Source organism: Gorilla gorilla, chromosome 1, assembly GCF_029281585.2.
Source record: "Gorilla gorilla gorilla isolate KB3781 chromosome 1, NHGRI_mGorGor1-v2.1_pri, whole genome shotgun sequence".
NCBI classification, from domain to species: domain Eukaryota; kingdom Metazoa; phylum Chordata; class Mammalia; order Primates; family Hominidae; genus Gorilla; species Gorilla gorilla.
This window is the reverse complement of record NC_073224.2, coordinates 127657259-127675735: the sequence shown is the minus strand read 5'-3', so window position 1 is coordinate 127675735 and position 18477 is coordinate 127657259. Positions and strand designations below refer to the sequence as shown.

Below are 18477 nucleotides of genomic sequence, written 5' to 3'. Positions count from 1 at the left end.
GCATGTGCCACCATGCCTGGCTAATTTTTTGTATTTTTGGTAGAGACGGGGTTTTTCCATGTTGGTCAAGATGGTCTCGAACTCCCGACCTTAGGTGATCCGCCCACTTCGGCCTCCCAAAGTGCTGGGATTACAGGCGTGAGCCCCCGTGGCCAGCCCAATTTTTTAAATTTCAAGTTTGAGGAAAAAAGGAATAATTTGTTTACATGTTTGTCTCCCCCACTAAAAACATAAGTCAATAGAAAGCTGAAATCAAATTATATTTGGTTCATATTTGGTTTACTGTATAAATTATATTTATGCAGTGACTGACAGAGTAAACACTCCATTAATTTTTTAAATTACTTTTCTTTTATACATTTTAAGGGTGGATGCTTTATTTAGCACATACTTCATTCCCCATAATATTATATTTACCTGTATTTATACATTTGCCTCCCCAAGTAGAGTACAAGTTTCTTGAGGCAGATCAAATAGGGACTCTATAAGCTCTTATCAGTTCTTTACAAGGTGTAGATTTTCCCTAAGTGTTTGCTGTATTTGTCAGATGCTGAAGGATTGAAAGCCATTTTTCCTCCTTGGGCTCCAACCCCCACACCCATATTATCTTCCTCTTCCATGGTGGGGTTTGAGTTTAGAACATACTAATGTCTCTTGTGACTTTGAAAGATTAGGAGTCTAGTAAGGAATGTCTCCACGTTAGGTTCTCAGTTGGAATAGGCACTGGAGCAGATGAAGACCTTGCTTAGGAGAGAATCCACAGCTTAAGCCTGGAAGGAAACTTGTTTAAGAAAAAAATCTGCAAATAATTGCCATGACCTTGACCACGAAAGTCAAAATCTGATTGACTAAGCTTTCTCTTTTAGTCCTGGGGACAAGTTTATCATTTTCTAGAATTAAAATGTCAGGAGAAAAAAGATACATCTCTCCATCCACCAACATAATAAGGAGTAATGTCAGGAAAGCAGAGATAAAACATTAATGCCTTTCTTTACTGTACTCTCAGTGCCAATCTGGTCATCTGATTGAAGTACGGAGATAGACAACTGAAAAGCAATGCCAGCGACAGTGAATGCACAGGCACACTGTGAAATGCTACATTTACCTTCTTCAGCAGGGCAGGAAATACCTACCAAAAGATGAGAAGATCTCAGTTCAAACTAACAAAGAATACCACGAGTGCTTTCTTTTTCTTTTTTCTTTTTTTTTTTAGATGGAGTCTCGCTCTGTCACCCAGGCTGGACCATGAGTGCTTTTTTAAACCTCATTTTAAATCTGAAAGAAGAATGAATACATTGGTATGCATAAGAAGTTTAGTATGAACCCATACTGTGTTTTGCTATCAACAAAGAAACAAGAACAAAATTGGCACCCTTTCAGTAAGCTCAGCTGAGGTATTTTCACACTGAAGGTTCTGCAGGCTTCTGGAGCCCTTGAGAACTGAGTAGGTAGGTTCAGGCAGCTATAACAAAATACCACAGACTCAGTGGCATAACAACAAACGTCTGTTTCTCACCGTCTGGAGGCTGGGAAGTTTAAAATCAAGCTGCACACAGATGAAGTGTCTGGTGATGGCCCTCTTCCTGATGTGCTGAAAGCCACCTACTTGCTGCATACTCCCATGGTAAACAGAGATCATCTCTTCTGTGTCTATTCTTGTAAGAGCACTAATCCCATTCATGAGGACTCTACCCTCATGATCTAATTACCCGCAATGCCCCTTCTCCATAGACCATCACACTGGGACTTAGGGCTTCAACATGTACATTTTGGGTGACACCGAGGAGTCAGTTATGAAAAAGGCACTGGGAGATAGGTAGGGAGATGTGCAAGGCCCTGAGGATCCGAGCCTTTGAGTCTGGAGTGCAAGTCCATTCTCACAGGTTAAGGCAGGATCCTGAACAAACATTTGTTGAGGTTTTTCTTTTTGTGTTTCACATAATTCTTTATTTTTATTTTTTGAAATAGAGTCTTGCTTTGCCCAGGATGGACTGCACTGGTGTGATCGCAGCTCACCATAGCCCCAACTTCTGGGGCTCACTCAGGTGATCCTCCCACCTCAGCCTCCCAAGCAGCTGGGATTATCAACATGTGCCACTACTCCTGGCTAATTTTTCCTTCGCATACTTCTTGCACTTGCACAGTGGAGACACAGACACCAATACATCACAATACAGTGTGAAGGAATGAAGGGAAATAGAATGCACTGTAGGCAGATGTGCCAGCTAGTCTCTGCTTGGGGGACAGTGGGAAGAGCTACAGAGAAGGTGTCATTGGAGGTGCCTGGTAAACAATAGCTGTTGTCGGGTGTGGTGGCTCACACTTGTAATCTCAGCACTTTGGGAGGCCAAGACAGGAGGGGCGCTTGAGCCCAGGAATTCAAGACCAGCCTGGGTAATCTGGTGAGACCCTGTCTCTACAAATTTTTTTTTTTTTTTAATTAGCAAGGTGTAAGGTGCATGCCTGTGGTTCCAGCTACTCTGGAGGCCAAGCTGGGAAGATCCTTTGAGCCCGGGAGGTTGAGGCTGCAGTGAGCCATGATGGTGCCACTGCACTCCAGCTGGGGTGATACAGCAAGAGCAAGATCCTGTTTCTAAAAAAATTAAGCAAGCCAGAGGTGGTGTGAACACAGAGAGAGGTGGGGGCAAGAAAAAGGAGACATATTGGGATGATGAGGAAGGAGATTCAGGGCCGAGGGTGATACCAGGAGGCAGAGCCTGAGTATCACCTCCTTCCCTTCTCCAGGACCGGGTCCCTTTTAGGTGAGACTAGATGAAAAGGGCTCTTCAGCAGCTGTCTTCACAGCAACTAATTTCTGACAGGTCAGAGTTGGCATTGCTCAAATCTGGGCTTCATTTCCAAGAAGTTTCACAAGTCTGCCAGGGGAAGTCCCTGGACTTCTTGCTTCTTTCGTGTAGGACAGGCTGTCGAAACCTCAGTGGATAAAAGACCTAGAGAATGTGCATCCCAGAAGAAGCTGGCCCAGGATATGGGAGCAACCACCATGGACCAGAAGTCTCTCTGGGCAGGTGAGCATGGGGTTGATAATTCAGCAGGAAAGTTGGTGAGGAAGGAAGAGGTAACAGGTCTGTAGAAGAAGTAATCTTCCTCCTTTCCTGGGACTTCAGTCTTTCCATTGACCTTAGTGTCAAAAAATTTCAAGCCAATGCAACTGTCCTAGGGGAACCACCTGATCTTTCCTGAATGGACAAAAATGCAGCGGTAGCCGGAACCCTTTGCACTGGCAGGATGTTCTCAGTTTGTGCAGAGGTGCTTCTTGTCCACATTAGAACTGGAGCTAAGACAGGAAAGAGGCCAAGCTTTCTTAGTCTCTTGGTGTATGAGCGTTGTATTGTGAGTCACATCTTTCTTGGGCTCTGCTGTGGTTATGTTTTACAACTTTTGGAGAGCCCCACATTTCTCATCTGCAGAATGGTTTATTGAATTTAATGTTTTTTAAACTCTCCCTTTCAACTCTAAAGTTCTGATCCAAAACTCTGGCTTTTGTGGTGGCTGGGAATTGGGATGAGAGTGGGGATGAGGCTAAATAAACAAGGCTATGAGTGAACGGGGGACGTTTACCAGGAGGGGAGGGGAGGGAATATGTCTGCTGGAGGAAAGAAATCATTTATTTGTGTCCATACCTCTTTCACCTTGTCTTACCCTCTCAAGCCATGAAGCCCCCACTTGGCAAGAGCCTTTTGGGTTCCCCGTTGAACTTAGCTGAGCCCTGGACTGACCCTTGACAGGGTAGAGCCCGTAGGGAGGCCACACTTTGGAGAAGGGCCTGGAGGCTGACCTGACAGTGGATGTGCCAAACAGAATTTCTCTGACCATTTACTTAGTGAGTGTGTGGAGAACCAGGGCCTAACCTCCCTGCCTAAAAAAACATGTGAATCATCAAGAGAGAACAGTAGAGCCCTGTCTTCCAGCCCTAAGCTCTGCAGGGGAGGAATCAGCTCCAGCAGCTGTGTCATTGAAAGTTTTCTCTCCTTTTTGGCTGCCCCTTTCTTCACTTTCGGACCCGTAAAGGTTTCAGAGTGAACAATATCCCCAGGCTGGGGGGATTGCAGTTCCCGGAGTCTTGTCCATTGGGCAAAGTTTCTAGGATCCAGGGGTCTGCTCTTTCTTTCCTTTAGGAGGATGTATTAAGTATAGAATAATCTCACCAGTCTTCCTAGGGTAGATGTCCTATGGAGAAGAGACTGGGCATAATTTCAAACGTATAAGTTTAAAGCACTACCAGGGCCAGCTCACACTGCTTATCTTGTTCTAAGAGTTAATTGTTTATACATAGTGTGACCATCTCAATTTGCCTGAGATAGTTCTGGTTCAAGCTATCATCCTAGGGAAATTATTAATAATGCTCCTTTTTACTCTTTGAAGGGTCTCATTGGACAATAAACTATATGGTCACCCTATCTATATTCAATTCCAGACTGGACTATGAGCTCCTTGAGTGCAGGGAAGGCATTAACTGCATTATAATTTCCCCAGTGTCCTGGGCAATGCTTAGCACAGAGCATATGTTTCAATAAAACTTTGTTGGATAAATGAATTAAAAAATAAATTCCCAGCTTGGAACATGTTTCTGCCTAGGAATGTAGAGACACAAGGCACCCCAGGGCTGGGGACCTCAAGGGCCTGTAAAGAAACCACAGCAGCTGTGGCTGGGGAGCCCAGATGAAGTGTGGCTCTATCTTGTATGTGAGCACACCCACAATTTCACTGCCATTATCTGGGACAGAAGAACCAGGTTTGGCTCAACAGATTTCTCTTTCCACCCATCTATTGCAGGTGTAGTGGTCTTGCTGCTTCTCCAGGGAGGTAAGTAGTCAATAAGTCACTACCGCCTGGATCTCCTGGCTTGGGTGCTTTCATTTTTGATGTACAGTTTCTTTTTCTGCTACATGCTTTTTCTCTTGATTACTCTCTCCGGTTCTGCCACTGACATATTTATGACACTGAGTTTTTGTTCTCTGTATCTTTTTGTGTATCCCTTGTTCTAGTTCTTTTTGAGCCACTCTCTCTCTCACCCCTCCCCCATAGCTGGCCTCAATATGTGTGTGTCAATACAAACATACACAATGTTTGTATTATCTGTTTCTCTACTGATCTGTGTCATCCGTCCATCCATACACACTGAATCTTAGTGCCCCATGGGTGTTTCATATGTTGGTGGTATCTCTGTCTCTCAATGTTTTTTTTTTTTAATTTTCTTTGAGACAGGGTCTCACTGTAAGGTCCAGGCTGTAGTGCAGTGGTGTGACCATGGCTCACTGCAGCCTCGACCTCCCAGGTTCAAACAATCCTCCAACTTCAGCCTCCTTAGTAGCTGAGACTACAGGCATGAACCACTATACCTGGCTAATTTTTAAATTTTTTGTAGAGATGGGGTTTTGCTATGTTGCCAGAGCTGGTCTTGAACTCCTGGGCTCAAGCAGTCCTCCTGCCTCAGCCTCCCAAAGTGCTGGGATAACAGGTGTGAGCCACTGTGCCCAGCCTCAGCGTATTTCTTAACTGGGGTCTAGGTACTCAAGAGCCAGCACTAAAGGCCCCGGCTGAATGACCCTCAGAGGCTCTGGCAGAATGAGCAAATGATGCAATGGCTGTCTTGGGGAGAAAATTGTGACTTTCTGGACTCTAAGGCAACAGCATTAGAGTCTCATTGGCTCTCTTCACTCTACTCCAGGATCTGCCTACAAACTGGTTTGCTACTTTACCAACTGGTCCCAGGACCGGCAGGAACCAGGAAAATTCACCCCTGAGAATATTGACCCCTTCCTATGCTCTCATCTCATCTATTCATTCGCCAGCATCGAAAACAACAAGGTTATCATCAAGGACAAGAGTGAAGTGATGCTCTACCAGACCATCAACAGTCTCAAAACCAAGTCAGTAAGATGGGGGTGGAAGCATCCTGCATGGGTTTTAGAGGAGGGAAGCTGGTCTTAAGCTGAGCCTAAGACATACTATCTCATTCATTCATTCATTCCTATGTATTTCTCTGGGTGTATTTCTGATCCTAACTGTTCTCACCAGTGCTTCGTCCCTTCACTGAACTTCGCTTTAGTTCAAACAGCCAGGCCCTAATTGTCCATATTCTCTACACTTAAGAACTCTGTTCTTTAGACAAAGGCTTCCCTGGTAGCCAGAAAATAAATAATCATCTTATTCTTCTACTTCAGGAATCCCAAACTGAAAATTCTCTTGTCCATTGGAGGGTACCTGTTTGGTTCCAAAGGGTAAGACTACATCTTTATTTTTTGTTCATTTCCCCATGTAATTTTTGATCATCATCATTTTTCCTCCTTCTAAGAAGAGATATTAAACTAGGCTTTAAGAGGTTTTCCCTTGGCCAGGTGGCAAAACTGATCTGAGATTTGTCATAAGCAGAGGAACAGCATTAGGTTTCCTGGGGTCTTTGAAGGAATTCTTCTGGAGCTTAATACAAGCCCAGACACTCAAGGCTTGAGAGAAAGTGGGCCATGAACAATATTCAGAAAATTCTGAATTATTTACATGAATGTTTTTCACTTTATGGATTATAGAATTAGTTTTAATTGGAAAGTGCAATTTTTTAAAAAATCACTTGAGGGTTTGACTTTTCGCCCCGGGGTGGGTTGGATGGGTTGCTTCCACCCAGAAGCCCCACCATGGATGGCCCATAGCAGTCAGTGGACTGCAATGTCTGGGATCATGGCTGTGCAGCCAGATGGCCTCAGCACCATCAGAGCAGCAGAGGAAAAAATCAGTCCTGCTTTGCTTAAAATCAAAATAGCTATTGATACAAAGCACACATTCGAAATAATATTTTCTATTCACATGGAAATGATATCCCATTTACATCAAGAGCTAAATGAAAATACATAAGGATAAATATCACATTTTTTCAATCTTCAACTACAGTTTATCTAATTTTGAATTTCTTCTGTTTTATTATTTAAAGTGCTAACATCTTAAAAAGTCCAGAGATCTTAAATTTGGCTGAGAGAGTCTTGGAGTTTTTATAGAAATCTGATAGTACAACTTGTGCAACCTATCAGAAGTCAGTTACAGCCAGAGTAGGCAGAGAGAAGAAGTAGTGTTAGAAGACCTATGTAGATTTCTGCACACAGAAAGAAGGAAGAAAGATCAGGCTACCTAACTTTTTTGGTTCTGTGTTAACTCCTCCGTGAACACCCTTCAATATGAATGGGCTTCCATGGCACCCATCCTTCTAATTATCAAATTTTCTCCCCTTCCTAATACTTGCTTAGGTGTTGATGCAAATAAAAATGTCTTCATTTATTCATTCATTCTTGCATTCATTCATTCATTCATTCAGTAAATTCATTCAGTAAGGAATTGTTTACCAGTTTAGTGGTTGAAAGTAGAACTTTGGAGATAGACGTGTTTGGTTTGGATTTCCCTTTGGATGCATGCAAGCTGTGTGACTTTTGTCAAGTTCTTTATGTCTGTATGCCGCAGTTTTCTTTAACTATACAATAAGAATAATAACAGAATTTACCTCAGGGTGATGTTGTAAAGGCAGGCAACGCAAGCAAACGGTTTAGCATATTGCCCCTGTGCAATAAGGGCTCAATGGTTGCAGTAATCATTGTTATATGATTATTGTTGTTATTATTAGGTAAATGCCAGGCTTTGTGCCAGGTGCTGTGCAGAATAATTATATATGTGTAATATACAAACTTGCTTCTAAGGAACAAATTAGTAAATTTCTATTGAATGGGCATCTCTCCTAAAATTGGAGGCATCTGCCCAGAGGCTCAGGTGCAATGGCTTTCTAATCATTGTAAGCACTTTCAAATGCAAGACAAAAGCTAGAAAACTATTTCCACCGTAGTTTTCTGATATCAGGCCAGTTTCTTGCTATCTCTTCAACTTCAAAGATGAGATACATGCAGAAATCAAAATCTCAATTTAATATTGAGTAAAACAAAATTAATTCAAGGCTCTAAGAAAGCCTGGGTGTGGGAGGTATTGTAAGAGGTGAAAAGTGACACAACTTAAAGGTTATGTCCTCAGGAAAATACCAGTATCTCATCTACAGCTTTGGGTTTTAAATGCTATTGGTGCCCTTGGTGTGGGCATCTGAGAATCAACTTCATGGCTTCAGAATTCTAGTTCAGATGAAGCCCTTGAGGAGCTGCTGATTTCAAGTCCTGTTTTCATCAGAAATCCCGGGGGTGGGGAGATCTGCGTTGCCTATTTGTGGCCGGGATGCTTGTTTGGGGACCATGAAGTCACTGGAGTCCAGTTCTTTTTCCTGGAACTTCCCTAAATGTTACCCCCTTGAGGCACATGAAGCAGGATTAGTACCCCCAGTCCCAATTTAGAGGTGGCCAGACTGGAACCCAGAGAGCAGGTTAATGACAAAGTGGCCATCAATCAGAAAGGACTCTGACCTTGGACTTGAATCTACTTCTCCTGACCCTAAGCCCACCACACTGCAAACTGCTTTTCCAAGGGTGTAAAGTGTTAAAGAAAACCAAAGCTGGACAGTATTTAAAGCAGTAAAACAGATTTTAGTCAGGAAATATTGAAACGGGGAAAAAGACCTCAGTATGGTACTGGGTTCTATTCCAAAGGCAGCAAAGGCAAGTGAGGAAATATAGCCAAAGAGCATGCTGGGGGCAATCAGTGGATGGAAAATCATAAAGAGGAAACAATGGGGCTAGGGGGATTCTTGCTAAACTGATTCAACAGGATTCCTGCCAAAGGATGCCAGAGCGATGAGATGCCACCTGGGGGATGGCAGGGGGTGAGTAATCAGGTACCAGGTCTGGGGGTTTCTGGCTAAACTGACCTAGCAGGACTTTTTCTGGAATCGGACACTGCAAAGACAGACACAGAAGCCCAAGGTTGAGGTCCAGTTGAGAAGAGGGCTCAGAGAAGCCTACCTAAGTTTGGTGAAGGCAAGAGTCTTTGCCAAAGGCAGCTCCGTTACCCTTAGGAAGGTCTGCAGAGAATCTAGTCTTCCTTTACCTGGCTGGATCAATGTTCCGGCCCAATAATCCTTTTTCTCTCGTCTGTTCCAAAAGGGGAAAGCATTAGAATAGACAAATTGTAAGTGAATATTGGGGAAGAGAAGACTGCTCAGGATTTCTGTGAAAAATGTGTTACACTACAAGTGTTACTTGTTCTTTCCAAAAAGACACTCGTATTGCTTCTTTCCAGGTTCCACCCTATGGTGGATTCTTCTACATCACGCTCGGAATTCATTAACTCCGTAATCCTGTTTCTGAGGAACCATAACTTTGATGGACTGGATGTAAGCTGGATCTACCCAGATCAGAAAGAAAACACTCATTTCACTGTGCTGATTCATGTAAGTCATGAATCAAGTAATTCATGTGAGTCAGATGCCACGGTGTACTCAGTATTCTGATATCCAGAATCCATGGCCACATTGGGAGACAAAAAGGAGGAGATTGAGTCTAACAGCCCCAGCCTTTCTGAAGCTCCCACTAATGAGAGAAAAGCCCTGGTTCCTATTTTAAGGCGGTAACAACATGAAACAATGGAGCCCCCTTGCACATTTATTTTGATGTCCTTCTTTTTGATGAAGAACATCAAAATAAAGCAACATCCATATGAAAGAGGGTGTAGCCATAGGATTTCCTGAGTACTGAGGTAGCCTCACAGAAGATCTATCAGATAGATCTGAAAATCTATCAGGTAGAAACCAAGATAGTTATTCCTGGGTAGAGTGAGGCTGGGGTTCTCCTGCCTAATGTGGAAACTTCCTGAGCAGATACAGGCACAAGGCATCCCCATGTGGGGTGGGGAGGAAAGGGTTGATCTTTTCCATCTAATGTGGTTCTAGAAACCTCATAGATTCCAGGCAAGAAGCTTAGCACTGTACTCTGGGAAGGGGAATATTGCACCTTGTTTCTTTGTTTTTCCTAGGAGTTAGCAGAAGCCTTTCAGAAGGACTTCACAAAATCCACCAAGGAAAGGCTTCTCTTGACTGCGGGCGTATCTGCAGGGAGGCAAATGATTGATAACAGCTATCAAGTTGAGAAACTGGCAAAGTGAGTACATCAGAGCAACTTTCCATCCCTCTGCTTCCAATCTGGTCCATGCAAATGATGCATCAGCATGTTTGACGGATGAGGGGAGAAGGAAGAGAGGGAAGGTCATTGTCCTAACCCTGCATCATTCAGCCAGGAACAACTTCTTTACAGAGACTTTCAATCCTTCTAGCAGCATCATTCAAAGCCAAAACAATTACTTACAATTGTTTCTACCACCGCTCGTCACAAAATCTCTCCCATTGCTTTTGGCACTTTAGAGATCTGGATTTCATCAACCTCCTGTCCTTTGACTTCCATGGGTCTTGGGAAAAGCCCCTTATCACTGGCCACAACAGCCCTCTGAGCAAGGGGTGGCAGGACAGAGGGCCAAGCTCCTACTACAATGTGGTGAGTAGGCCAGGGGAACTGCAGGGGTACTGGCTGTGGGGGTGGGGCCGGGGAGAGTCCAGCATGTCTAGAGTTACTTCTGTCTTGAACTGAGGAAGAGCTATGAGCCCAAGGGGGAATTGGGTAGCCCCAGGAGCAAGTGAGTGCAGGAGAAGTGCTTTGACCAGGCACCAATAAAATGTCACCTAGAAAATATCAGAAGTGCTGATAGCTGAAATGCCCTAAGCTCTGTCTCTGGCTCAGAGTGTCCCCCATCCCAGTCTTCTCTGGATTCTCCATCTTTGATACATTTCTTGGCATCTACACAGGAGAACAGAACTTGTACCTTCCTGTGTCCATATATATTCCCTATTTAATTCTATCTTTAAAACAACCCCATGAGGTCAGCTGGGTAGGAAATGTTACTCCCACTTCACAGATGATGAAACAGAAGCTCGGCAGATTCCATTGACTCTTCAAGGTCGTGTGTTGTGAACTTCCTGGTGATGGGAAATGAAAAGTAAAAAAAAAAATAATGTTGTTGATGTTGTTCTGGAACATAACTTATCCACCCAATGGGTTCTCCTTGCCCATTGATTTATCAAGATAGGAGAATTGCAATAGAGAAAGAGTTAAAGTCATGCAGAATCAGCTGTATGGGAGACTGGAATTTTATTATTACTCAAATCAGTCTCCCTGGAAATTCAGGGATCAGGGTTTTTAAGGATAATTTTGTGGATGGGGGTCAGAAAGTGGCGAGTGCTGATTGGTCAGGTTGAAGATGAAATCATAAGGGTTCAAAGTGAGTTTTTCTCGCTGTCTTTTGTTCTTGTTTGGGATCACAGAACTGGTTGAGCCAGATTCCTGGGTCTGGGTAGTGTCAGCTGGTGCATCAGAATGCAAGATCTGCAAAATATCTCAAGCACTGATCTTAGGTTTTGCAACAGTGATGCTATTCCCAGCTGCAATTTGGGGAGGCTTAGAATCTTGCAGCCTTTGGCCGCGTGACTCCTAAACCATAACTTCTAATCTCATGGCTAATTTGTTAGTTCTACAAAAGCAGACTGGTCTCTAGGCAAGAAGAGAGTTTGTTTCTAAAAAGGGCTGTTAATCATCTTTGTTTCAAAGCTAACCTAGAGACTAAATTCCTCCCAAATTGAGTTGGCTTACACCCAGGAATGAACAAGGACAGCTTGGAGGTTAGAAGCAAGATAGAGTCAGTTAGGTCAGATCTCTTTCACTGTCATAATTTTCTCAGTGACAATCTTTGCAAAGGCTGTTTCATATATATGGATGTATATTCCTAAAATTCTGGGAGAAAAAATATCTGTGTTGCATGTTTCCAGGCCTTCATATTCAAAGTCACAAAATGGATCAGTCCAGAGCTAGATATGATTTCTGGTTGGGGTTTTCTAGGCCTTCATGTGGCTAAGTCACATCAGCCTCCTTCACTCCTTCCTCTCTATCAGTTATCTTTAAGGATAAGGAGACATATCTTTGTCTTCTCTAACCCTTTATTTTGTTCTGAGAGCAGGAAAGCCAAAATCAGCCTCTTACCTCCCAATCTGTCTATAAACCAAAAATAAAATTCTAAGCCCCCCAAACATCTGAACAAATCCTTCCTCTTGGCCAAGGGCATTCAAAGTTAATCTGAAAAATTAATTCAGGTCATGATGGGAAGTTGGGTGTCAGACATGCCTCACAGCTGACCAGCATTAACATCAATACAGAGACCTTAAGACTGATAGAAGAGAATTTCTAAGTCTGATGAGAAACACTTACAATCTAGTCTTTCTGAAGCCTGCTACCTGGAGGCTTTATCTGCATGATAAAACCTTGGTCTCCACACCACTTATCATAACCCAGACATTCCTTTCTATTGACTCCAGGCCTTTACATAATAACTCTTTCAACCAATTGCCAATCAAAATATCTTTGAATTCACTTATGACCTGGAAGCTGCAGCTTCTAGTTGTCCTGCATTTCTGGAGTGAACCAATGTACATCTTACATGTACTGACTGATGTCTTATGTTTCCCTGAAATGTATGAAATCAAGCTGTAGCCTGACCACCTTGGGCACATGTCCTCAGGATCTCCTGAGAGCCGTGTCATGGGCCATTCATCACTCATATTTGGCTCAGAATAAATCTCTTCAAATATTTTACAGAGTTTGACTCTTTACGTTGACATGTCCCATTGGGTCCGAGGTCATTGTGAGGCCTCATGGACTAGGAATCTGACAGCCACCTTTGTCAGTATTCACAAAGAGCCACTGTGTAGACAAGTTCCACAGGGATTTTGAGTTGACTCAAAAGGGGAAGGAAGATGGTGACAACCTTGATTTCATGTTTTCTAGGTTCCTTGACTGATTTCTTTTGTGATCCACTCTCTAGTTCCTTTCAGAAATTAGAAAAAGTTGTGTAAGCCTCTTGCTGCTAAAGAGCATATGTGCATTAGAACAAGCACTCTGGTCCGGGGGGGTCTGGTCTGTTCACACTCGGATGTAGAAAAGAAACCAGGCAGTCACCTCTGTGAAGTTTGGGATAGAGGCTGAAAAAGGTCTGACACCTTTCTTTCCCCACACTCTGAGCCTCCATCTCTCTTCCCATTCTAGGAATATGCTGTGGGGTACTGGATACATAAGGGAATGCCATCAGAGAAGGTGGTCATGGGCATCCCCACATATGGGCACTCCTTCACACTGGCCTCTGCAGAAACCACCGTGGGGGCCCCTGCCTCTGGCCCTGGAGCTGCTGGACCCATCACAGAGTCTTCAGGCTTCCTGGCCTATTATGAGGTACCTGGAAACCCCCTGTACCCTCAGCTCCCTGCCATGTCTGGGTAGATGTTCCATCTTCAATTTGACAGCAGAGTAAAGCATCCTGAGTGTTGTGAAGGGGAAAGAGCAGAGTACTACTGAACATGTGAGGGGATCTCCTAACTCTGGGTTGGGAGAGGGTCAGGGAATGCTTCCTGGAGGAAGTGAAATAAGCTGAACTCTGAAGAGGAGATGGAGCTAGCCAGGAATGGGGATAGGCAGAGGAGGGTGCGAGAAATTGAAAAAGGAAGACTACCCCAAGTTCTTGATTTGAGCAGCTAAGTGGATGGCAATGCCATTTACAGAGATAGGGAAGACTGGAGGGAGAACAGAGTGGACATTGGTCCTGCTCATGAGATCAGTTTTGGATGTTCTGAGTGTGAGGAGCCCGTGGGACATATAGATAGCATGTGAGTCATTGAATATATGGGTTTGGATCACAGCAGGCCAGTCTGCGCTAGAGAGGTAGATTCAAAAATATCAGCATAAAGCTGGTACCTGAAGCCAAACCATACAGTGAGAAGTGAATGAGGCCCCAGACACACCCAAAAACCTCATACACCTGAGGGACATGCAGAGGAAGGGGAACATATTAAGGTAACTGACAAGGAACTACAAGAGGGATAGGAGGAACCCACCCAGATCTGTGCCAAAGACCTTAGAGAAGTAGGTGTTTCAAAAAGGAGGGAGTGGTCAAATGTGTCAAATTCTGTGCAGATGTCAGATAGATCATAGGGATAACAAAATTGTTTGGCTAATTATACCATCATTCCTCTCTGCCCTCCAATCTGGGAAAATTTATTTAAAAAGCATAGGGGAAGATATAAATCTAACAATAGGTCAACCAACAGAAACTCTTTGGACACTCCCATATCCCAAACACTGGGTACTGTGAAAGCTAGAAATAAGTAATTATCCATCCTTGTCTCTAAAGGGGTTATTGTCAAGGTGGAAAGAATGTGAAATACAGACATAGCTAGTTAAACAAGAGTTCAAAAACAAGATAACTATAACATTTAATAAAATCAGAGAGGTATTGTAAAACAATATGGGATTCAATGACCAATGAATGGTGTAGAGTGACATGAGATCAGAGATGGGTGACTGGGGAAGGCTCCCTGGAAGAGGAGAAGTTTATGCTGGGCCTTGAAGGATGAGTAGAAATTTGATCAGGTAGAGAAAAAAAAAATATCATTCTATATCCTGGTCTATCTTTGGAGTCCCAGCCTGACCTCTCATTGTGAGTGTGGACATGCCATCGGCCCATGCTGAATGACTTGGCGCCCACCAAGGTACCCATTCAGTGTAATGCTCAATTTTTCCCTTCATCTTACACATAGGAATGATTGTCACATCATCAATTCAATTGGCAACAAGAATGGGACATGGGTCATTGTGAGAGTCCTCATTGAATCTCAGGGTGCCTGATAGATAGGAAGTGGGAGAGAGGCTGACCCATCCTTGGGTAGTTCTAGGTTGATAGCAATAACACTCTTTTTTTTTTTTCAGACGGAGTCTCGCTCTGTCGCCCAGGCTAGAGTGCAGTGGCACAATCTCGGCTCACTGCAAGCTCCACCTCCTGGGTTCATGCCATTCTCCTGCCTCAGCCTCCCAAGTAGCTGGGACTACAGGCGCCCACCACCACGCCCGGCTAATTTTTTTTTTTATTTTTTAGTAGAGACGGGGTTTCACCTTGTTAGCCAGGATGGTCTCGATCTCCTGACCTCGTGATCCACCCACCTCGGCCTCCCAAAGTGCTGGGATTACAGGCGTGAGCCACCGCGCCCGGCCAATAACACTCTTAATATAAGGGAGAAGAGAGGTCATTGCTCAGAATCTCCTGGTAGGGTTATAATATCAACTACTAGATATGCACTTCCCATCTCATGGAAAGTTTGATTTGATTGATCAGTTCATAATGACTCTAGGTCATTATAACTTTGACAGGTTGATATTTGCTTAAATATTCAACTTTCATTTTCTGCCCTCATTGTAGTAAGCACGAATGTAGTTCATCCAAAAAGAGTAATCCGAAATGGATTTTCTATGTGATGTTGAAATGCATTTTTTAATTGAAGATTTATCTTTTTTAGAGCTCTTCCTTATGCTAACAGAAAGAATGTAGCTAATGATAGAAGGGGAGCCCCAGGACAGGGCATATTGGGAATGGGACGGGTCAGAGGAGGAGTAATAAGATTTAAGTGGAGATGCTACAAGATGAGGAATAGTGGTGATGGTCATGATAATACTTCACTTTAGAAGTAGAGCACTTTACTGTTTTCAAAAAAATTTTTTAATGTGTATTAGTTCATTTGATCCTAACAACAACACTGTAAGGTAGATATGTTGAAAGCATTATTATAATTATTTCCATTTTGCAAATGAAGAAATTGGAAGATTTATTGGTCGGTGCTGGGGTCTGATCTGGAACTCAAGTATTTTCTGATTTCTAGCTGCTGTGTCTCCTCCTGATGAGACTTTAGCACAGACACTTCCTAGAGGTTCACCTTGGAACACCCACTTCATATGATATATGTGGTCATTTCTCTCATTGTCTGATCCTTGGGATAAAGGTTCTGATATTTTCCCCAAGTCCCTAGTGGCTCACCTGCCCTGTCTACCCCAACCAAGTTTCAAGAATAACCCATTACTGACCCTCTCGTTTCCCTTTCCCCTGCCAGATCTGCCAGTTCCTGAAAGGAGCCAAGATCACGAGGCTCCAGGATCAGCAGGTTCCCTACGCAGTCAAGGGGAACCAGTGGGTGGGCTATGATGATGTGAAGAGTATGGAGACCAAGGTAGGTGGGCCACAGGCAGATACGCCTTTAGGTGGGGAATGGTGATATGTAGTAAAATGCCTGAATACTCTATGTTGAAAGAGAGAAGCTTCTGAGGCCCCAGACTCTAGGATGGGATCCAGAAGCCTTTATAGCTCAAGTCTAGTAGTGACTCTATGTCATACCCACGAGCAGCTGTGGTACAGGTAGAAGAGTTGGAAAGGACGCAAAAAAGAATTGAGAACAAGTAAGTTTATTCTGATAAGTGAGGAGTGGAGAGAAGAGAAAGGAAAGGAGAAGGGAGAGGGAATAAAGGAGACGTTGGTGCCTGTATAGGTAATCTACTTTGTTAATTATCTCAGGACAAACTGTTCAGTCCTTCTCATGGATTACCTAGCTAGGAGGCTCCAGATTCCTGAGCCTACCAGTTCTTAGACCTTGGTAAGACATTTGTGTTCCTTTCAGGGTTAGGGCAAAAAGGAGGCTTGAGTGTAATTGACAATCCTGGCCACTTGTCTTGTTAAGGGATTCCTAGTTTCTTCCCTTATTATGGAGAGTTTTCTCAGCCTCCAAGAATGCCGGACCTTGAGTGTGGTGACTCAAGTCAGAATGAGATGTAGCTAATGCTGATTTGGTGGCTCTCTCTCCCTGAGCAATCTTACCCCTCAGGGAGTCTCTAACTCCAGAAAACCAGTTAGTCTACTGCTGTATTCTAAGCTTAGTCCCTCATCTGAACCTGATATGGTCCTGGGCATTTAGGGGCCACCCTTCGAATTTCTGTGTGTCCTTCTGTTTCTCCCATAGGTTCAGTTCTTAAAGAATTTAAACCTGGGAGGAGCCATGATCTGGTCTATTGACATGGATGACTTCACTGGCAAATCCTGCAACCAGGGCCCTTACCCTCTTGTCCAAGCAGTCAAGAGAAGCCTTGGCTCCCTGTGAAGGTAACAGTTCAGGCTGGAGCTGGGTGTGGGCAGACAGCTGGGCAGAACAGGGCACAGGAGACTGGGGGAGATCATCTTCACGTATTTGGACTAATCCTTTCTCATGCTCCTTTGGCTCTTCTGCCATGTTTTCTTAGCAATTAGGCTGGTTCTGCCGTTTTCATAGGCTTCCCATAGACTTTTAAAGTAATAATAATAATATTGATAAATTTTGGCTACCATTTATTGAGCATAGTATGAGCTAAGGACTTTCATTACATATATATTAGGGATAAATATTGACTCCACCACAATTCTTGGTTACAAAATCATCAGCCTGTCTTAATTTTCTAAATCACAATAAATCTGACTCTATGTCCTCAATTCACTGGACTGATGATAATTTCCATCTCACTCATTACCTGATGCTCTTTTCCCCCACCCACAGTTGATCTTACTTAGTCTAGACATTTGGGGGCTCCCATGGTCATTATTGCTACGCCTTTACCCAAGCCTCCCTATTACCTTGAAGGTCGGTGGCTTTGCTGCTGCTCCATCCCTGGGCCCCCAGTTCCCTAGGTGTGTTGTATATCCTCCTGTGCAGATGAAGGCTGTTGCTGACCAAACAGTTATGCTGTGATACATTGGTTCTAGGGCAGAGGGTGGAGAAGCAGGGCGCTGGAGCTCACTGCAGACAGACAACTGAAAGACTGGCTCTGCTCTCCTGGCAAAGGGCCTAGAACCATTTGAAAACTCCTGATTAGATAATTGGGTAGCAGCCTTCCAACTCTGAGCATCCATTGTTTAGTAACTTGACTTAGGCCTCAGTTTACTGAGTTGGGCTTTGAAATATTTTTCCTTTTGTTTCCAGGATTAACTTACAGAGAAGCAGGCAAGATGACCTTGCTGCCTGGGGCCTGCTCTCTCCCAGGAATTCTCATGTGGGATTCCCCTTGCCAGGCTGGCCTTTGGATCTCTCTTCCAAGCCTTTCCTGACTTCCTCTTAGATCATGGATTGGATCTGGTTTTGTTTTCCTGCAGCTGTTGACTTGTTGCCCTGAAGTACAATAAAAAAAATTCATTTTGCTCCAGTAAGTATGGCCTCATTTATTCAGTCCTTGACCCTGTGATATCAGGTTGTTCTGTCCCTGCTATTTGTGGGATCCAGAGCTAGGGTGAAAACGAAGGTTTGCATATCATGTTTAAATATTACAAACAGCTAACATGCTGTTAAAATATGACTTATGCTCCAACATTAACACATACAACTTTGCAACTACCTAGAAGGTCAGAACCTGAAAATTTAAAATTCTCAGACTCCTTAGAATACCACACCAGAATTCCCATCTTTGCCTTTGTCTCTCACAGTAGAAGCCTCATGGGCATACTTGTGGACATTGTAGGCTTTGTATCCAAGCTTCATCTGCACTCTACCCTCTACCCTCAACCTCCAACACACAAACCCACGCACACACACATACACCTGCCTCTGGGCTATGCATGTGCACACAAGCGTTGTGGTCCACTCTCAGTAAAGATGGGCCCAGGGAA

The 18477-nt window shown here is 43.7% G+C and overlaps 1 protein-coding gene across 1 annotated transcript; it reads left to right on the top strand.

Annotated features, from left to right (window-relative positions):
- The first annotated feature begins 1478 nt into the window (after positions 1 to 1478).
- On the top strand, positions 1479 to 18021 carry CHI3L2 (chitinase 3 like 2). Its single transcript, XM_004026328.5, has 12 exons — positions 1479 to 1624; positions 2746 to 3029; positions 4798 to 4827; positions 5693 to 5894; positions 6189 to 6245; positions 9181 to 9331; positions 9913 to 10037; positions 10298 to 10427; positions 13023 to 13205; positions 15908 to 16024; positions 16808 to 16947; positions 17798 to 18021. Exons 2-11 carry the CDS (start codon positions 2990 to 2992, stop codon positions 16943 to 16945), a joined length of 1173 nt encoding a protein of 390 aa, XP_004026377.1. The 5' UTR covers positions 1479 to 1624; positions 2746 to 2989; the 3' UTR covers positions 16946 to 16947; positions 17798 to 18021.
- Positions 18022 to 18477: the final 456 nt, after the last annotated feature.